The sequence below is a fragment of the Siphateles boraxobius genome, unplaced genomic scaffold (assembly GCF_051911475.1).
Source record: "Siphateles boraxobius isolate OS27281-9 unplaced genomic scaffold, OSU_SipBor_1 22, whole genome shotgun sequence".
Classification (NCBI taxonomy): domain Eukaryota; kingdom Metazoa; phylum Chordata; class Actinopteri; order Cypriniformes; family Leuciscidae; genus Siphateles; species Siphateles boraxobius.
In genome coordinates this window covers 27,957,293-27,975,548 of record NW_027508833.1, presented here as the reverse complement: position 1 = coordinate 27,975,548, position 18,256 = coordinate 27,957,293, and the positions used below count along the sequence as shown (strand labels likewise).

General features: G+C 37.6%; 3 protein-coding genes across 15 annotated transcripts in view; 1 reads left to right on the top strand and 2 right to left on the bottom strand.

Moving 5' to 3' along the window:
• Positions 1-4,638, bottom strand: part of birc6 (baculoviral IAP repeat containing 6) — a 117,576-nt gene extending 112,938 nt beyond the window's left edge. For 11 of the 12 annotated variants that reach the window (XM_077239444.1, XM_077239446.1, XM_077239448.1 and 8 more), the window contains exon 1: positions 4,251-4,600. In XM_077239444.1, the coding sequence (XP_077095559.1) occupies positions 4,251-4,452 (202 nt within the window). In that variant the 5' untranslated portion in view covers positions 4,453-4,600. Of the gene's footprint in view, positions 1-4,250 lie in introns of all 12 variants that reach the window. The other variant, XM_077239452.1, reaches the window with a different exon arrangement.
• Positions 4,639-5,060: 422 nt separating this feature from the next.
• Positions 5,061-8,207, bottom strand: yipf4 (Yip1 domain family, member 4). Its single transcript, XM_077239436.1, has 6 exons — positions 7,937-8,207; positions 7,534-7,687; positions 7,266-7,437; positions 6,258-6,335; positions 6,055-6,168; positions 5,061-5,971 (listed from the first exon to the last, which is right to left on the bottom strand). The coding sequence occupies exons 1-6, from the start codon at positions 7,992-7,994 to the stop codon at positions 5,834-5,836; spliced, it is 714 nt and encodes a 237-aa protein (XP_077095551.1). The 5' UTR covers positions 7,995-8,207; the 3' UTR covers positions 5,061-5,833.
• Positions 8,208-9,014: 807 nt separating this feature from the next.
• exo1 (exonuclease 1) lies at positions 9,015-18,224 on the top strand. 2 transcript variants are annotated; one of them, XM_077239434.1, is made up of 14 exons: positions 9,015-9,094; positions 9,490-9,708; positions 9,824-9,943; positions 10,036-10,159; positions 10,345-10,482; positions 11,601-11,813; positions 13,615-13,802; positions 13,983-14,085; positions 14,585-14,807; positions 14,925-15,156; positions 15,406-15,949; positions 16,952-17,035; positions 17,189-17,376; positions 17,998-18,224. In XM_077239434.1, the coding sequence occupies exons 2-14, from the start codon at positions 9,548-9,550 to the stop codon at positions 18,107-18,109; spliced, it is 2,430 nt and encodes an 809-aa protein (XP_077095549.1). In that variant the 5' UTR covers positions 9,015-9,094; positions 9,490-9,547; the 3' UTR covers positions 18,110-18,224. The 2 variants fall into 2 exon arrangements, with proteins under 2 accessions (XP_077095549.1, XP_077095550.1); XM_077239435.1 differs by having other exon boundaries at positions 9,018-9,088; positions 9,480-9,708.
• Positions 18,225-18,256: the final 32 nt, after the last annotated feature.

Below are 18,256 nucleotides of genomic sequence, written 5' to 3'. Positions count from 1 at the left end.
TGTTGTTGTTGAATATAGTTATGTTAATATAAAAATCTACTCCACTCATCATCTGTTAAGTGGTATATCAGTCTATAATCACACCACTTTGAAGTGGTACTAAACTGCCGTGGAAAAGCAAACTGAGCCATACCGTGGAGTGGAAAAGCGCTTTTGGTGCGAGCACCAAACCTGCGGGAATTAGTCAAATTATGCGCAATACAAGGACTATTGAACCAGATCGAATGAGACGGGTGTGTGTAACTTAGCTGTCGGAAAAAAGAGAGCAAGAACGTGAAGCTGACGTTATTGCATGTGCCACTGGCAAAAAAACAGACCGGGTTGGAATCAGTATGTGAGACTAACCGGCCGGTCAACGTTTTTTTCTCAACACTTAGCCTAAATATGGGAACGTTTCATAAAAAAAGCAACATCTTGAACAAAAAGCTGAGAAAATCAAGTTTTTTCCCCCTCAAAGACTACAATGTGCATAATAAATAGCCTACTTTTATCACTTGTTTCTGCTCCTTTTTTGTCTGTTTTGATCCAGAAATGTTCTACTCTTTCAGAAAATGCATAATAGATCCCCCTACCGTATAACACTGAAAACACAGAAAGCCAGAAAATTCTGTCAATGGCTGGGAAGCGTTGTCACATAAATGATGGAAAATTTCATCAATGGTGGGAAAAGAGTTAAACAAAGATTTGATCACGCTGTATGTGTAATAACAACAATCACCAGGCTGTTGGCCCCCCCTCTTCAGGCATGTGTAATAATATGTAATGTACAGTTTATTATGTGTACTACATTATGTATTTTAACAGTGGTATTCAATAAAACCTACTAATTGCTTTTTTGATGCTTTATTTGAACAAATTACAAGTCATTTTAATGGTTATTGTTCACTTAGGTCTATATTTATTAATTGATGACTCGATTAATTGTCAAAATAATTTACTGATTACTTGATTACCAAAATAATTGTTAGTGGCAGGCATCCCTAGTTAGTAGTATGCGCCAACAGCAGGAAACACTGTATATTCGACCACTCTGTGCATGACCAAAGATCAAATCCGATTTGAAGATTGTGACATGAACATGCACATCACTTTAATTAGCGTACTATGTTCGGGTTCATCAAACGGAATGATTTCATTCAAAAGGTGTCCATGTAAATGTAGCTATTGTCATGTCAGATGCTATAACCGACAAAAGATGCCACGGCTTAGTAAAATAATGATTAAATGAAAAATACATTTAATCTAAATTATTTAATAACAAAAGCTATTTTATAAAGGGAATAAGACACTAAAGGCAGCAACTAAAGGAGTTGCAGGGCCAATGACAATCTAAAATTCACAATATAGCACAATGTATCATACCTAATTTTTAAAAGGCAACCACATTTACAACGTACACTAATTTAAAAGTTTGGGTTTGGAAAGATTTTTCCAATGTTTTTGAAAGTGGTAGTAACCAAGGCTGCATTTATTTCTAAAAAAAAACAAATGCAACAAAAACAGCAATATTATGAAATATCTTTACAATGTAAAATATATTTTTTTATTTTAATATAATTTAAAATGTAATTTATTTGTGTGATGCAAAGAGGAATTTTCAGCATCATTACTCCAGTCTTCAGTGTCACATTATCCTTCAGAAATCATTCTAATATGTTGATTTGATGCTCAAGAAACATTTCTTAAAATTAAGAAAAAAATATTTTAAATGGTAGGGTATATTTGAAATAATTTTTCTTACAAAAAAAAATTGAATGAATAGAAGTGCATGCAGAATGTTGTTCTAAACTTGTTCTGGGCTACATCCTCGTTTTTTACTAATCTGAACTGAGACACAGGCTAACATCCACCGACACTAAACAAGAAAAAGTGAGAAATGTCACTGGCATCACCATGTCACGCTGGCATGACATTCTAAAATCTTCTGTTTCCATCATCCTTTAACAATCATGAATGACATGATGCTGTATGCAAAATATGACTGAATTCTAATGAGTAGAGAGAGTTGATAGCAGGTTATCACATAGCCTAAATGCTGTATTCACAAGCAATCTCTACAAACATTTAGTCTACTTTAATGCATTTTAAATCACTTCTTAACAAGAGGAAACAAGAGCAACAACAGCCATCCCCTAAATCTGCTCCAAAGTGGCTGTTAGGGGAGAAAAAAAGGAAAACCTCTCCAATCAATATTATCCATATACAAGCATGAGTCAACTGTTCTGTGCTAGCAACTCTCTGTGCCGAGACTCCCTAATATATAACTTCATTGCAATTCCAAACAAACATATTAGTTTAGAATGATATCTGCAAATCAGCAATATTCAACCATTACAAGTCTATAAATGTAGTCAAATCACTAGCATCAGCCCCTACTTTCTGCCTAAAGAAACAGTCTTGTTGTTCTTGCACACAGGGTATTTTCAGCAAAGAATCATAATGCTGAATCATAATAATCTAAGATGTTACTGATAATTCTTTGCATTTCATAAACATCCATGAATAAATGGGTTTGTATAAATGTAGTACACTAAAGAAAGATGAAAGTCACATCTCCACTTCTTTCATTACCATCACCGCTTTCTGGGAACATTAAACTCTGATGGTGAGTAGTCTTTTTCAGATTAGTCCTACACTAAAGGACAATGTCACATTCATAACTTCTAGTTTAACACTTTAAATATGGCCCTAAAGTTTTATCTGAAAAGTGCCTTAAAGGTACATTCACAAAAGTTTACACATGTCCATTAATAAACATTTGACACAAGACCTTCAAAAGACTTGTCACTGCAAAGACACCGTTTACATCATTTAGTTTCCAGTTGTCCTTTCTTTAAAATATTTTGCCTTGCAATCTTATACATTTAACGAGCCAGATATTTAATTAGAATAATGATACAAACAATATTATATTGATTAAATAAACATTATAGGGAGACTAAATTAGTCTCAAGGAGAGGCTGTTTATCCCATTTGAATGATAATGCTTGAGCAACAATACATAACTCCAGTGCAATTATGTATGCATATCATTACGCAATTTTAGCATTTAACACACACACACACACACACACACACACACTATATATATGTATAAAACCTCTTAGTCTGCCAAGTGTATATTACACGAATAACAACTACACAAGCACTCAATCTCCCTTTCAAATCTCCCAAAAAATTATACATTTAACTACAAACCGGCACAGAAAGCACTCGAACCTTCTCAAACCACACATACGTTTATAAAACTTATAAATAAGTATAAAAATCCGTGTAGTAAGTAATTTTACTGTCAGCTGTCACCTGTCAGGATTGACAAACATGAGCAGTGTTACTGATCCGTAGCAGGCTAGGCTACCACTAGGCTAACGTTAGCATGATTAGCTAAACCTCTGTCAGCTAATTTAGAGTCAAAATCAATAAATTGTTTTCTTTAAGAGTCGAAACCTATGATAATATGCACAATAAACCACTGACATGTATTAAGACATTGGTTGGATTTCACTAACACCAAGTTCGACAAAGACACACACCTATTTGAGCTGATATTTGCTAATGTTTAGATTAGCTTTAGTAACTTACCGCTTTAACCCCAATATCATATCAGCTTTTAGATAGTGTCTTGATTTTGTTTTCTTCGACTATTAATTACAAGAAGTGTAATGTAAATAAACACTACTGATGTGTACATAAACTGCGTGTTGGTGATTAACGTGGCAATGTTTACAGTGATCCGCCAGCACAACAGATCCAGGAGGCCCTCAACAGTTAACGTTAGGATCATCAGGAGGCCCAAAGACTGAAGGATCACTGACAGAACAACTGCATCAAGAGCGAGCGATTATTCGCACAAAAGCCTCTATATTATCACATAGATCCATCAAGAGTGAGGGACCATCCATTGGGGGCATGAATAGTAGGAGTTGATATTAAAACACTGCTCCATCATGAGGCCCTGGAGTGAAGGATCATTATCACACAGTCCTTCATCGCACAAGCCATCAACAAGCCAAAAAAGGTACAGAACATTTGGACACAGTCCTCCATCGGAATCCAAACAGAAGTCATTCCCGCAACACTGCACCATCAAAACAACATATACACATTTTTAAACACTCCACCTCCATCACGAACTATGAGAGGAAAGGATCTCCCATAAGCCTCCTCTATGAGGAGATCCAGCCCAGGATTCAGTTATGATAAGATCCTTTAAGATAAATCTCTCAGAACCCGTCCGAACCGAAACTCACCGTGCAGTGCGGAGGCCTGTAAAATAGCCCCGGAGGTGCCGTCGATGACTTTGATGCTGCCCCGGCTGGTGACTGCCAGAATGGCGTTAAGGGCCGGGTGGTAGGACAGACTCCGCAGGCCCTCCTCATCGCAGCGCAGGCAGCCGTCCCTCAGCACGACCCAGTCCGGCGAGCCTGGCGAGGCCGCCGCCGCCGCCGCCATCTTCCTACTATCTTCCCTTCCTGCCTTCCCTCCTCTTTCAGTAGCACCTCCGTGGACACGACTCGACGAGAAAACCTTAAAGCTGAATCCCGAAGTACCGCTGCGCTTCCACTGCGGGCTGTATACCTCCTCCCGATACCGCAGGAGCAGCGATTCACCATCAGCGGAGCGGAAACCAGCGGCTGCTTCTGCTCACACTCTCAGCAGGGAAACGGAACTGGCGTAGTCACTGTGTGATCGCCCGCCGAACCTCAAGGGGCGCTGTGACTATAGATAGATAGATAGATAGATAGATAGGTAGATAGATAGATAGATAGATAGATAGATAGATAGATAGATAGATAGATAGATAGATAGATAGATAGATAGATGCTTAGTTTGAACAAGAATGTCTGGTCAGCAAAGCTCCAACTGCCGCACTGTTGGTTTTTTTAACAGTGGACAACACTCTTGTGGCCTTGAAACAATCACTATACATAATCACTTTTGGTTAAAGCACCTACTGTTACATCTAATATCCAAGCATTTTAATGAATATTAAATTAACCAATAAATCATACGATTAGGTAATATTATTCCCGGACATAAAGGAGATTCATGACAAAGAGTGTAATTACAGTGTCAATAATTTTTAATTTGATTCATGGTGTATGAATATTATAACAATTTCCAGACTCAATTGTTTCAGCAAGACTAATATGGTAACATTTGTCTCTAGTGTACACATTACCAGGTAGAAAGTTGTTTTTAATTGAGTGTTCTACAAGTCTTTCCTTTTTGGCTAAAGTTACATAAATAATATACACCACAGCCATATAAAACAATCAATTCAAGGCACCCATACTTAGCAGACACATTTAATCCAAGCTATATTGTCTGCATACTCTCTTTTTCCATGTGTAGTTCATAAATTAAAATTGATAAGATGAATGTGAATGTACTGGAACAACCTACAACAACAAAATCCAAGTTTTCATCATTACGTGTGGTGACATAAATTCTGTTATGTGACTATCATGCTTAACATAATCTTTTACAATATAAAGTTCTCATTTTTATTTTCCTTTTGAGGTTTGCAAATATGTAAAACCAGGGATTCAGATTTCAGTGGCAGAGGGATCTCTGCAAACAGGGCTTCCACAGTAAAATATGCATCTTTTTATTGTGTACAAAATTAATGGAAGCAGTTAAATACACTAATGTCTGTACACCTCAATCCCCCAAAGCATATAGGATTATAAACAGAGTAAAAGAAAATAATAAAAAAGAAAGAAACGGCCAACTCCTTCTCAGTCTTCATTGAATATCTCTGCTGTGTACCTCTCCACAGTGCTCTTTGTAAATGTCCAAGCAACGAGCCAAATCAAATCCTGTAGTCAATTCAGACTCCAGTATACAGAGACAAGAAGTAAATGTACAAAAGGAAGATGGGATATATGAGAAGGGGTTTCTTCGTTTTGAATTCATCACTGACGAGTAAAGAGGCAGCACTGTATGCAGCCCAGAATACACCAAAAAGCTAGAAAAAAAAAGGAAAAACATCATCCATATTTTTGCATTTAAGAGAAACTATTTTCATACTGTTATACATTTAATTCTCACCTTTATGAGTGTAGAGACGACTTCAAAGCCCCCAATGACCAAAAGAAGTGGAGCTATTACAATGAGTGGGAGCAAAGAATAGCCAATAACTCCAAGAACTTGCCCATAAGACACCTATTAAAAAGCATTCAAAACCATGAGAGGGCATCCCTTTCCATTCATAAAAGTCATATGCTATCTGATGCTTTACAAAATATATATACCTCTCCACCCAGCACTCTTGCAAGAAGGAAAATCGTCAGTGATCCAAATATCCAGATCGTAATAATCCAGGAAACAACCTGATTGGTCAAAACAGGGTATATGACATAAAATAATAATACAAATTTGGTGTATTTCTGCTTCTGTTTAGACTAATTAAATGATGTAAGTGACAAAGTAATATTGAAGTGAAAAACAATTACACTCTGATCTTCATACCTTCTTGAAAACTACTTTAGTACAAAGTTATTTGCATAGTAAACAATTATATTTATTTTCTTAAGACTTAATAACCAATCATTTCTAGGGCTGTCAATCAATAAATGCTTTAAATAAATTAATCACATTTTTAGAGTAATATAGAAATAATCAAAATATACTGCTTTATGATGGCAGAATGTACACAAGCATCATGACTATATACACATACATATCACACCCATGGTCAAGATACAAAGACTGGACTCATGTCCCACCTAAGGGACAGTTTACAGGGTGGGAATAAGGTAAACCTCCCAATAAATTATACATATATATATATATATATAATACAAAAATTTGACCAGAACTATGGTACATTTTTATAAGGGAAAGCACAAAGTAGTATCAAGAGCTTAAAGTCAAGACCTTCATGAATTATAGACCATGCTACTTTTCTCTGTGTAAAATAAGTTCTGTTCTAATGATATTTGATATTAGGAAAAACCTGGCTTTCTGATATCCAAAAAGACTGCATATTTCATTAAAAGCCTGATGAGATTAAAACAGTGTATGTTAAGAGTATAGGAAATAAGCATTTTCAATAGAACAAAATGTTAAGTGGAGTTAGACGCCCCAAATTCTGTGAAAAGGTTCCAGATGCTTAAATAATCCCATGCAAAAAGTGAATTGTGTTATTAATTAATTACAGTAATCATCTTAGCATGTATGTGTTCTGAGCTACTCCAAAAATCAAAAAACTTGCAAAAAATAAAATACATTTTCTAACTAAATCTACACCCTTGACTCACCCTGAACTGTCCATAGATGGAGATCATGGAGAACAGCAGGACAACGGCCAGCGGGCCCCAGAAGTCAGGATTGTCCCTCACCACCTGTCTGTTAAAACCCAGTGATGGCATGGGCATCAACACACACCTGATCTTATAGTAGATGTCCTTTAAGTCAATGTCCAACTCTTCCCTGCATAAACAGATAAAAACCAACAAATTCAACCAGCAACTCTAAAAGCAATTGTGAGATTAATCAAGCATCAGAAATCGAGTCCTAAAAACTCACAGGAGTGGTTTAGTGTCCTCTGAATCTTCTTCCTCCACTTCCAGCAACCATCCATAACCCCTCTGCCTCAGGAAAGTGGTGGCGTAGGTGTCCTTGCTGGCCTCAGGGCCCATATTTAGTGTGATATCTGGGGCATCGATGGTGCCGCTGAGCTCTGGTGGATAAGAGTTTGTTTTGGGTTAAAAAAGCTGACTATTGCATCCATATTGAGAACAACAAAACAACACCCATGTCATGATGCATTAAGGTGCTTGATCATACACATACTGGGGGATATTTTCATTAATGTATGTGTACATCATACACACAACACACAAATACAAACAACAGCATTTTAACATGAATCCGATTTACATATCAGAGCAGAGATGTATGGATGCTTTGGGGCCTTTAACTACTGTACCTTCAGCGTCCGTCGAGGAGACGAAGGTAAAATCTCCGTTGGTGGGAGAGAACTGCATGGCTGACAGCGATCACAGCACGAGCTTTACTCACAATCACACACCACCGCCGATCGCGTACCTTCACACCATTGCCACGTTTAACGATTCCTACCGATCAGCTCTCGGACTACTGCTGGCTCAAAACAGTCATGGAGGAAGCAGGAAGTTCAGAAAAAAAACAAGCGACACGTCAAATCCTGGAGCAGAGCTGAACGGGGAGTCACGCGCTCCACCCAGCGCCAGAAATGAGCACCGACACCAACAACAAACATATAAAGCACAGAGACGGACAGCACCACCACGTGACCCTTTTGCAAAATTATGACACACAGTTCACCTTGAGACATATCCCTGCCTGACCGTGTCACATCTTTCTGTATTATTTAAATGGACTTAACTTATAAAGTTGTGAGATTGTAATGGCAAATTGGTGATGAAAAAATAGAAGAAAAAATATAAAAATAGGCTTCCTGTGCTGTGCGGTGATGTCACGTTTTTGCCGCTAAAGGCGAACCCCTGTAACGTCAAGTCAAGTCACCTTTATTTATATAAGTTAGCACTTTTTACAATACAGATTGTTTCAAAGCAGATTTACAGATATAACAGGAAAATAATGTTGTAATAATATTGTTAAATATAATATTAAATGTCCCCAACTAAGCAAGCCAAAAGCCAATGGCGACAAAGGCGAAAAAAGGTTAAAAAGGAGACAGTCAGTCCATCAGTCAGATACTTTAATATATAATAATATGTACACATATAAGTATATTATAAAATATTGAATAAAAGAAACAATAAAACATAAATTTTCTACCCTTTTTTCATCCAATTCCAAGCTGACTTATTTTGCGATCATTTTAATGGAATACTATTTTAATGACCTATTGTTAATATTGCCAAATAAAATATATAAATACATTTACGCGATAATTTAGAGAGTTCCGATGTTGTGAAATTCCTTGTCCCTCCTCTTCCACATTTCTGGTCTGTGATTGGCTGTCTGTACCAGGCTGACCAATAGGGCTCCTCTGCAGTGATGTCACGTTTTGCCGCTAAAGTCGAAGCTCTGCTGTAACGGCAGTAAGACACTAAAGCGCGAGTAAAAGCTCTCGGTAAGTGTTTATTATACGTGAAATACTAAAACTTTCAATAGTTTAATTTATAAATGATTAAGGTGTTAGCTACAGCGCCCTGATTCTTCCTCGTGGAGTTTAATCGTTTAAATTTCGCGAGAATTTTTAGTGTGTTTTGTTTTGGAGGGATTTGGCGGTTACTGCTACAGTTTCTTGCTGACAGATGAATTAAAAATATTAAATGTATTAAACGTTTTTGTATGTAAATGGTTATCTTTTTTTCAATCGTCGTCGCAGTTGGACGGTTAGGAAATGTTTTCTGTTGACTTTTAAGGATGTTTATGTTCTACATTGGATCATGTATTACAGACAGTATCTGTAACGTTAACTTACATCAATGATCAGGGACTCTCTTTTTCCCATCTGATAGAGTGGCTCAGCTTGCCTGGGCTCTGATAAACCAACATCTTCAGACTCCTGTCCTTACAGACAGACAACATGGGAATTCAAGGCCTGTTGCAGTTTATCAAAGACGCTTCGGAGCCCATAAGTGTGAAGAAGTATCGGGGACAGACAGTGGCGGTAGACACATACTGCTGGCTGCATAAAGGAGCTTTTTCATGTGCAGAGAAACTTGCTAAAGGGGAACCTACAGATCAGTGCGTGGTTTCAATTATTTGCATGCAATATAATTAAGTTGTTCGGTAATGCCTAACATATTTTGCAGGTTAAAATGTGCATTTTTCATTCTAACGTTCTGTGTGTGTCCATCAGGTATGTATCCTACTGTATGAAGTTTGTGGACATGCTGCTTTCTTTTGGTGTTAAGCCCATCTTGGTGTTTGACGGACGCAACTTGCCCTCCAAACAGGATGTGGAGAAGTCCAGGCGCGAGTAAGAACTCAGCAAAATACAGGGGGAGGGGAGTTGAAGTTCATTAAGTTAGTTGACAAATTAAGATTACCTCATATATATTTTACTAACAGGCGTCGACAGGCAAATCTGCAGAAAGGCAAACAGCTGCTGCGGGAGGGTAAGCTATCCGAAGCCAGAGAATGTTTTACCCGCAGTGTTAATATCACCCCATCAATGGCACATCATGTCATTAAGGTGAGACCATTGCACCTGATATTTTTTAACAATATTTGTTTTGGAATCAGTCAAATAACATACTTATTGAAGTAATTTTACTAGTATGTGTTTAGTAGACAGTGAATGTTGTAATTAATAACACAATATTAGAAACTGATCGATGAAGATTAACTTTTCATTTGCATCTTTTTGCTGTTTTTCAGGCCGCCAGGACACGTGGAGTGGACTGTGTTGTTGCTCCATATGAAGCAGACGCCCAGTTAGCTTTCCTGAACAAATCTGATATTGCTCAGGCAGTGATCACAGAGGACTCAGATCTGCTGGCCTTTGGCTGCAAAAAGGTATCAGTGCAGAGGCTCTTAATTGAGGATAAAGAATACACTTGCAATGACTAGTGACTACCGGCTGATGTGATGCATGTCTGCATAGCAAAAACTAATTTGTCTTAATTAGTGTAATTTTTTTGTTCTCCAGTCAAAGTATCTAAAAGATAAATTTGTCTAAATGCTGGACTACACGACTTTTGCTCAGATTTTTGCCCCAATTTGCTGTCTGAACAAGTCGACATTAGTTGCCTTAAGTCTGTGCCAGTCTGCAAATTTTGGACAGTCAGAGTTGACAGAATTAATAGAAAATAAATTAGTGTATGATCGGCACAGACTCTTGATTTTTTAGCTTCAGACTATGATTCCATCCAGTCGGCGGATATAAAAACATGTTTGATATTTTGAGCCGATTTTAGAACGCATAATGTGTATGACGCATTACTACTGAATACAGTACATTACAGTACAGTCACATACACTGACTAGCTAATAGAAATCAAAGGTATGAAGTCACAAAGCTTGAGAAGAATTGGAGACAGGCAGCAATCGCATCAGAGCTAAACCAACCAATTATACTGTTAGCTTGGTCTTGAGATACTTTGCAGACTTCATTCTGAGGTAAATCTTGATTCATTCATTTTCATGTTCATATTCTTCATTATTATTCTTGGTTAGTGCATTAAATAAAATTAATTTATTATAATAATATTAAATCATTTGTTACTGTATTTATTTATCTTTGTTTGATTTATTGTATTTGTTGAGCTTTATTAAGCTCAGATCCATTAATGTTAACAAATACAGCTTTTGATTTATTTTAATAATGTAGTAGCAAGTGATGAAATGAACACAAGCTAAGTTCTAAAATGCTTTAGAATTATTTTTCATAGTTCATGTGTACTAATGAAACCTTACTTTAAAGGGTTACCATACTTTAAACATATAAACATATTTTGAGGAGACTTGTTTAGTTACGCTTAGAACCAACAAAAAACAACAACAAAAATATTTGATATGGTTTAGAAAAATGACCTTGAATTATAAACCTTTAAATCACTGGGGGATGCTGACTGACTTGCTGGAGGACACTTAATTTTGTTTTCAATGTTTTATTTGCTATGCATTGTTTGCAGGTGATTCTAAAGATGGATAAACAGGGTAATGGATTGGAGATTGACCAGTGTCACCTGGGGCGTTGCAAGTCGCTTGGCAACATCTTCACAGAGGAGAAGTTCCGTTACATGTGCATCCTCTCTGGCTGCGACTATCTGCCGTCTTTGTACGGCATCGGTCTCGGAAAGGCATGCAAGCTTCTCAGGATGGCAAATAACCCAGATATTCTGAAGGTGAGAGAAAAAAAATAGGTTAGAATAGAAACATTTAGTATATGCTGCCACCACAAATAGTTACATATGTGCTTATATATATTACTGCTCTACTGATCATATTATTGAAACGGCATGTTTTATCACGTCCCTCTAGCTCTGGCAAGATTTCAAAGTGACACACTGCGTTCATGCTTGGGATGTCCCATCAGTTTTTTTTGTGGCTTGATCCAACTCATTGAATATTGAGTTTCTGCCGATACCGAGTCCCAATCTGATACTTGTATTTTCCTAGTGTTTGGTGCACTGTTGTCCCAATTATGCATATGGGACTACTGATATAAATTTCTTGTATTTATATGTACAATAAGCAGAATAATTACAGCATAATGTGAAAAAAGTGGATTTAAGTTTAGAAAGCATGACACTTGCGGTGTCAGAATGCCAGTCACTCAGTCAAGTCCGCAGCAGGACGAAACACACAGCAACACATTGTGGCAACGGTGTGTCAGATAAAAAAAAAAGTAAATAAATGACTTTCGAGTGATTTCTTACAAAAGTGTGCATCGAGTATGCTAAACACGGAAGCTTGAGTGTTTGTGTGTGACGCGCTAGAACAGACCTCATTGGTTCTCGTGCATCACAGGCACATTTGAGCTTCTTTTCCTTGTAATGGCGGTCGCTAGTTGGCAAACCCACTTGAAAGTGCATACCGCCACCTACTGCATTACACCGGCATGACAGCTGATGTAAAATAAAGGATAGGATAGCTGATATCATTCAGTTAAAAAAAAATGCTTAACCGGCCCCAATACCATTCTTTGAAATCGTCTCAGGACATCCTTAGTTTATGCTCAATTAACCACCTTATAATTTTAAGCTTATTTCATATTCAAACTATGACTGGTCAGGCATAATAAATCGGAACTGGGCGGTGTTTCATTTTATTTTGGCCGATCTCTATTCCGGACTTGAGCACAAACTGCATTACAATCATTTCCCAAAACTTAATTTGTGTGGAAATATAATTAAGTCTGTAAACAGGATGTTAACACTGGCCAGAGACAGAACACGTTGCATATACGGACACAAAGAAAGAACACAAACGCACCAGCAGAGCAAATACTGTACTACAGCAAGCTCACTGTTTGCGATGCTCGAAATATAGGAAGAAAAATATAATGTATCTCTGAAGGGAACTGTCTTCAGAAAAGTTTTGATGGCATTTGATTGTCTTTTCCTCTTTCTTCCGTATAATGCCTGTTCATAAGCTCAACCCAGCTTTAAGAAGCCGATGCGGTTCCATAAGCGCCACTTACTACCAGAGAGTGAATTTGCAATTTTATTCAGTCCGTCTGTGGTTTTTGTTTTGTTTAGGTGTGTCTTATGTAACATAATTTCACAAATCTAAAGTCAGACCATTCTGTTTTTGCTTTAAATCTTGAAATTATACAATCTAATGTAAATGAAAAAAAACTGCTAATGCTACATGTGTGCAGCATGTTTGCTTGGATAAGATATTTTTCTTTCTTTTTTTACAGATATTTCTTTCTTTAAGTTCAGTTTGGCGTGTTAAAGGGCAAAACAACAAATAAATTGGCTTAAAGAAAAAAAATGGCAACTGACATCGGAATCTGCCAATTTGCTTGTAAAAAAATGATTGGTGCATCCCTATCACACACAAATGCACTTAATTCTTTTCCCATCTGTGCTTTTAAAACAACTTTTAGTGGAGAACCTGAACATCCTTTTAATTATGGAAACAAATGCAGAATTGTGAGAGCAATTCAGTGTAACTAAACAAACTAAATCTGTCATGCAGGTGATAAAAAAGATGGGTCAGTACCTGAAGATGGACATCTCTGTGCCAAATGAGTACATTGAGGGTTTCACAAAAGCCGACAACACATTTCTGTATCAACTGGTCTTTGACCCCTTGAAGAGAAAGGTGGTTCCTTTGAACCCTTACCCGGATCACATTGACCCTGCTTCACTCAGCTATGCAGGAACGTATCTTTCATGTCATCATATATGGAAAAAACACAAACTGCTCATCTTACATTTTCACTTAGTTAAAAGGAATCACTAAATTGGTTTTGCATTACAGATGCTGGAGCTGTTTCTAAACTTTTGTAAATGTTTTTGTTTGTGTTACAAAGCTATGTTTCTAACTTAACCAAGTAAATACAGTAATGTAGGAGATGAGAGTGGGCTGGAAATGGCTCTTGGAAATCTAGACATTAACACAATGCAAAGGATAGATGACTTCAACCCTGACACACCTCACACTCAGGTAACGTGGTCATCTTAAATGTGTTTTTGCTTGAACTTTTGGTTCATTTCATAGTGAAACAGTGTTATTTTATATGCTATTATATGACTTATTAATATTTTACATTAGCTTTTGGTTACACTTTATTTTGAGTAATATTAATTAATGAGTGTATTGAGTAATATTAATTAACAAGTAAGTAATATATACTATTAGGGTTAGGATTAAAGTTTGGCTTTGTTGGATGTAATTATGCATGTTTTACTGTTATTTCTAGTACAGTAAGTACATGTAACAAAGACACTGTAAAATTAAGTGTTACCTAGCTTTTATTCTTGTAGTTTTAGCAATTTTAGTACTTTAACTTATTTCAGTTATGTAACATTTTTAATTTTCATAGTTTTTCAGCACTTATTTTATTTTATTAATGATTTCACTTTTCAAACAATTTGTAATAGTTTTTGTTAACAATAACAACACTGTAGCACAATACCTGAGGTTTACCTTTCCTCCTTTCCAGCCCTCTAAAGCTGCTCGCAGTAGTACTTGGAATGACAGATGTGACAAAAGTGGCTCATTGCAGATGAGTATTTGGAGCAAGAACTATGAACCAGGTGGCACCCAGCCACAGAGTCCTTCCTCCCCCAAAAGACCCCCTCCCACCAGGGGCAAAGAGAGGATCATCAGCGTGCAGAGTCTAAAATTGCCCCAGAGAGCATCACAGGTGAAAAGACCCCATGAAGGTAAGCAGACCTCAGTGCCATGAATACGAGTCTTATGGATGGGACTGATTAATTAAGGGAAGACACCACACGGGGCATGTTTATATGTAAAATTGTCCTTTTTTTCCCTCCGGAAAGACACAAGTCTATCTGTGGACGACCTGTTAGGGCAGTACTCAGCAGGTGTTAAGAGACGCTGTTCTGAAATTCCACCCACTGCTGAGCCTCTGACCACCCACACAAGTGTCTCTAAGGAGAAGGGGTATGACTGCACAGCTGGAGAGTCTCGCCCTCGAAATCGCTTTGCAACATTGTTGCAGTGGAGGAACCGATCAGAAGAGGGCACTGGAGAGCAGGGCACGCGCAGCAGGTACAAGAGCATGATGGGAAACTTACCAAAGGAATGTATACTGTTGCTATCACAAATAACTACTGCTAGACCTTAATTTTCTCATTACACACACAATCAAGGGTCAAATTGGGCCTGACTGTCACGTGGCACAATGGCATTAAATATGTAGTACTACATGTATTGGGAGACCTGTTGGTTGTTCCTTCACCTCCAAAATCCCAGTTTAACCTCTGCTGACAATAATGATATGATTGACATCTGCATCAGGTTCTTCTGTCATGATGAATCCGATAAGACAGAGGCACAGGAAGACTCACCAAAACAAGATTCACCTCAGCCTGTGGAGTCTCTAGAGATGTGTGCCTCACAATCTGGAGAAGACACACCAGCATTGTGTCAGGACCCTGACTCAGAGAGAGATCAGGCCAAAGATGAGTTGTCCAGCCCACCTGCATCTCCGTCTCACTCTGCCAGGCCTGCTAGTTTGGGTCTTGGAGCCTTTAGCTGGTCAGGAAGCACCAGAGAACTCAGTAAATCTGCTTCACATCCACCCAACGTCACCACAGACAGACACCGGTCATCCTCCACACCTTCAGGGTTGTCCACCCTGCAGCAGTTCCACAGAAAGAAGGGCAGCTTCTCCTGTGCAGGGTCTGGGCTTTCTCTCTCGTCCTCTCCTGTAGAGGCCATAGAGGATGCAGAGAAATCTCCTGGGTCTCCTCCGTCTCAGGACAGTGCATATTTCTCTCAGTCCAGCAGCATCTCTGCTGGTGTGCATGACTCCCTAGTCACAGAGGACAAGTCTGATAAGGTGAGTAAATGTCCTTTGTTTTGTTTTTTATTCATTCATATTTGGAATTATATATTTTAAAGGTATATATCACACACAAATGTAAAGTATGTTATCATTTATTCATCCTTATGTAATTTCAAACCTGTATGACTTTCTTCTGTGGCACGTGAAGGATATTTTGAGAAATGTCTCTTTTCTTCTTTTCTTTTTTCTTCATACAATGGAAGTCAGCGGTAACTAAAGCTGTCTGGTTTCCAACATTCTTTGAAATGTCTTTTATATTCCACATAAGAAATATTGATGTAAATGATTGCAGATTTTTCATTTTAGGTGAACTATCCCTTTAATGTGCTTGCTAAATGTGTTTTAATTAGTATTGTGCAGGCCTGGAAACTTCATAGAAATTAGTGAAATCATAAAAAGTCATGGGCAAATCTATAGGAAATAAAAGTTCTAATTGTATTAGATATTTATTTTATCTCTTAAAGTTGATATTGGATATTTAATTGCGCATGCTCGTTTACATTTTAGATTACCTTTGCTGTCATCAGATGCTAACTTAAATAGTCAATCTTAAAAAAACTAATTTAATAACATTGTTAAACGTGTCTTTAGCACATCTCATAATGAAAATGCATTTTTATTCTGTACATTATAATGTTGTGATGCCTAAATCCACTTAGAACTCACATATCATTAAAATGATAGATTTTTAGTATGTGTATTATTTGTAATTTGTTTAGACATAATAGTATAGAATTGTATTATCTGCCATTTATCAATTATCAGCCATAGCTTGTAAATAATATAGTTTATATAGTGTGATAATAAAGTTTTTAAAAATAAAAAAAAATATTAGGCATCACAACAGTGTCAGTAATAAGCCAGTAAGTGACGCCTTTGCAACCACCCACAACACCCCCAGCATCATAGAGGTTTTCCACGGGCAAACACCACTCCCATTTTTAGAAAATATGTAAAAATCTGATTATTTCTTTTCCTTTTTTATTCTCTTTGAAGGAAAAGGAGAGTGATTCAGATGTCTCCAACAGCGCTAGCAGTTCTCCCACAGACAAGCTGAAGCCTGCTCTGAACAGAACAAAGGCACGTCCGTCTAATCATGACCCAAAAACCACAGTCTGGATTTCCATTTCCCGACACCTTGCATACAGTGTAGTGTAGGGGGAAAACATTAAACATTGATGCAATTTTCCCCCACCTCCACCCTCAGTCTGACTTCCTACACATTTGTTCTAGGTCTCAGGGTTGTCCCGGAAACGTCCTACTGGGCAGGGTAAAAGTGGTAAAATTGGGACCTTCGCTCCCGCCAGGCCCAGCGGTCTGAGGAAGAAACCGAGTGTGAAAAAAAATACTGTCAACAATGAGAACAGTCCAGGCCTGCAGGCCACCATCAGCAGCCTCTGGGGGGCCTTCAGCTTCAAGAAGTAAGTTAACCTGTTTGTAAGTATGTGTTTATGGAACTAAATGATTCAATATGGCTGAAGACAAGCCCTCACACTTTACAATTCATCTTTTACTGTTTATTCATGGTTGTTAGTACCAGCTGCGACCAGCAGAGGCAGCAGGATTAACATGTTAACAAAAAGACTGACCTAATGGGAGTGGTGCGGTAACCCAGTTGAGCTGTGAACTACAGAGGTGTAACTGATTGCTTGGGTAAAGTGAGAGTCATTGAAGTAGTTTAGAGAAGGGTGGTGTTTTTTCACTCTGAAAGGAAATATTTTCCCATTATGCAATGCTGAGACCTGAGATGAATATTAAGGGTCTGAGGTAGGCTTGAGGGGGGAGGGGCTAATCAACATATGAAATAAACATGGTCAATTTAAGGGCTGAAGAGAAACTGGAGAAACTATCTGATTGCTGCGTCTCCCTCTCCTACATTTTGGCATTTGAAAAGTAGTTAAGACTTATGTGATATATTTTAAAGTTTCATGATAAGTTTATGTAGGAACAGACTGAAATATAACACATTAAGTTGTCTGTGGCTGCATGCTTTGTGTAATTAATGTAATGTAATTAAATGAATGTGCATGTGTTTATTTAAGGGACAATCCAAAGTTAAGCACATCCAAGAAAGGAGAGCCGATGTCACCAGTCAGGGAGAATGTGATGGAAACTACTGAAGCAGATAAAGAGATTCTCATCATCGCAAAATGATGTCATCTTATCAATCAAATAATTGTTTCTCTTAAGAGTAACACTCAGTCTTTCAAACATACTGTGTATGTTCATGCTTTTTTTATCATAAATAAAATACAAATTTTATTATAATTATCAATTTTGTTTTATTTCAAGTAATAAAAA

Coding starts and splice junctions, on each gene's coding strand:
- yipf4 (XM_077239436.1), bottom strand. CDS start 7,994: ATGCAGTTCTCTCCCACCAACGGAGATTTTACCTTCGTCTCCTCGACG. Junction 7,438..7,533: donor GAGGACACTAAACCACTCCT/GTGAGTTTTTAG, acceptor CTGTTTATGCAG/GGAAGAGTTGGACATTGACT. Junction 5,972..6,054: donor TCGTCTCTACACTCATAAAG/GTGAGAATTAAA, acceptor TTTTTTTTCTAG/CTTTTTGGTGTATTCTGGGC.
- exo1 (XM_077239434.1), top strand. CDS start 9,548: ATGGGAATTCAAGGCCTGTTGCAGTTTATCAAAGACGCTTCGGAGCCC. Junction 9,944..10,035: donor GTGGAGAAGTCCAGGCGCGA/GTAAGAACTCAG, acceptor TTTTACTAACAG/GCGTCGACAGGCAAATCTGC. Junction 17,036..17,188: donor CTGCTCTGAACAGAACAAAG/GCACGTCCGTCT, acceptor CATTTGTTCTAG/GTCTCAGGGTTGTCCCGGAA.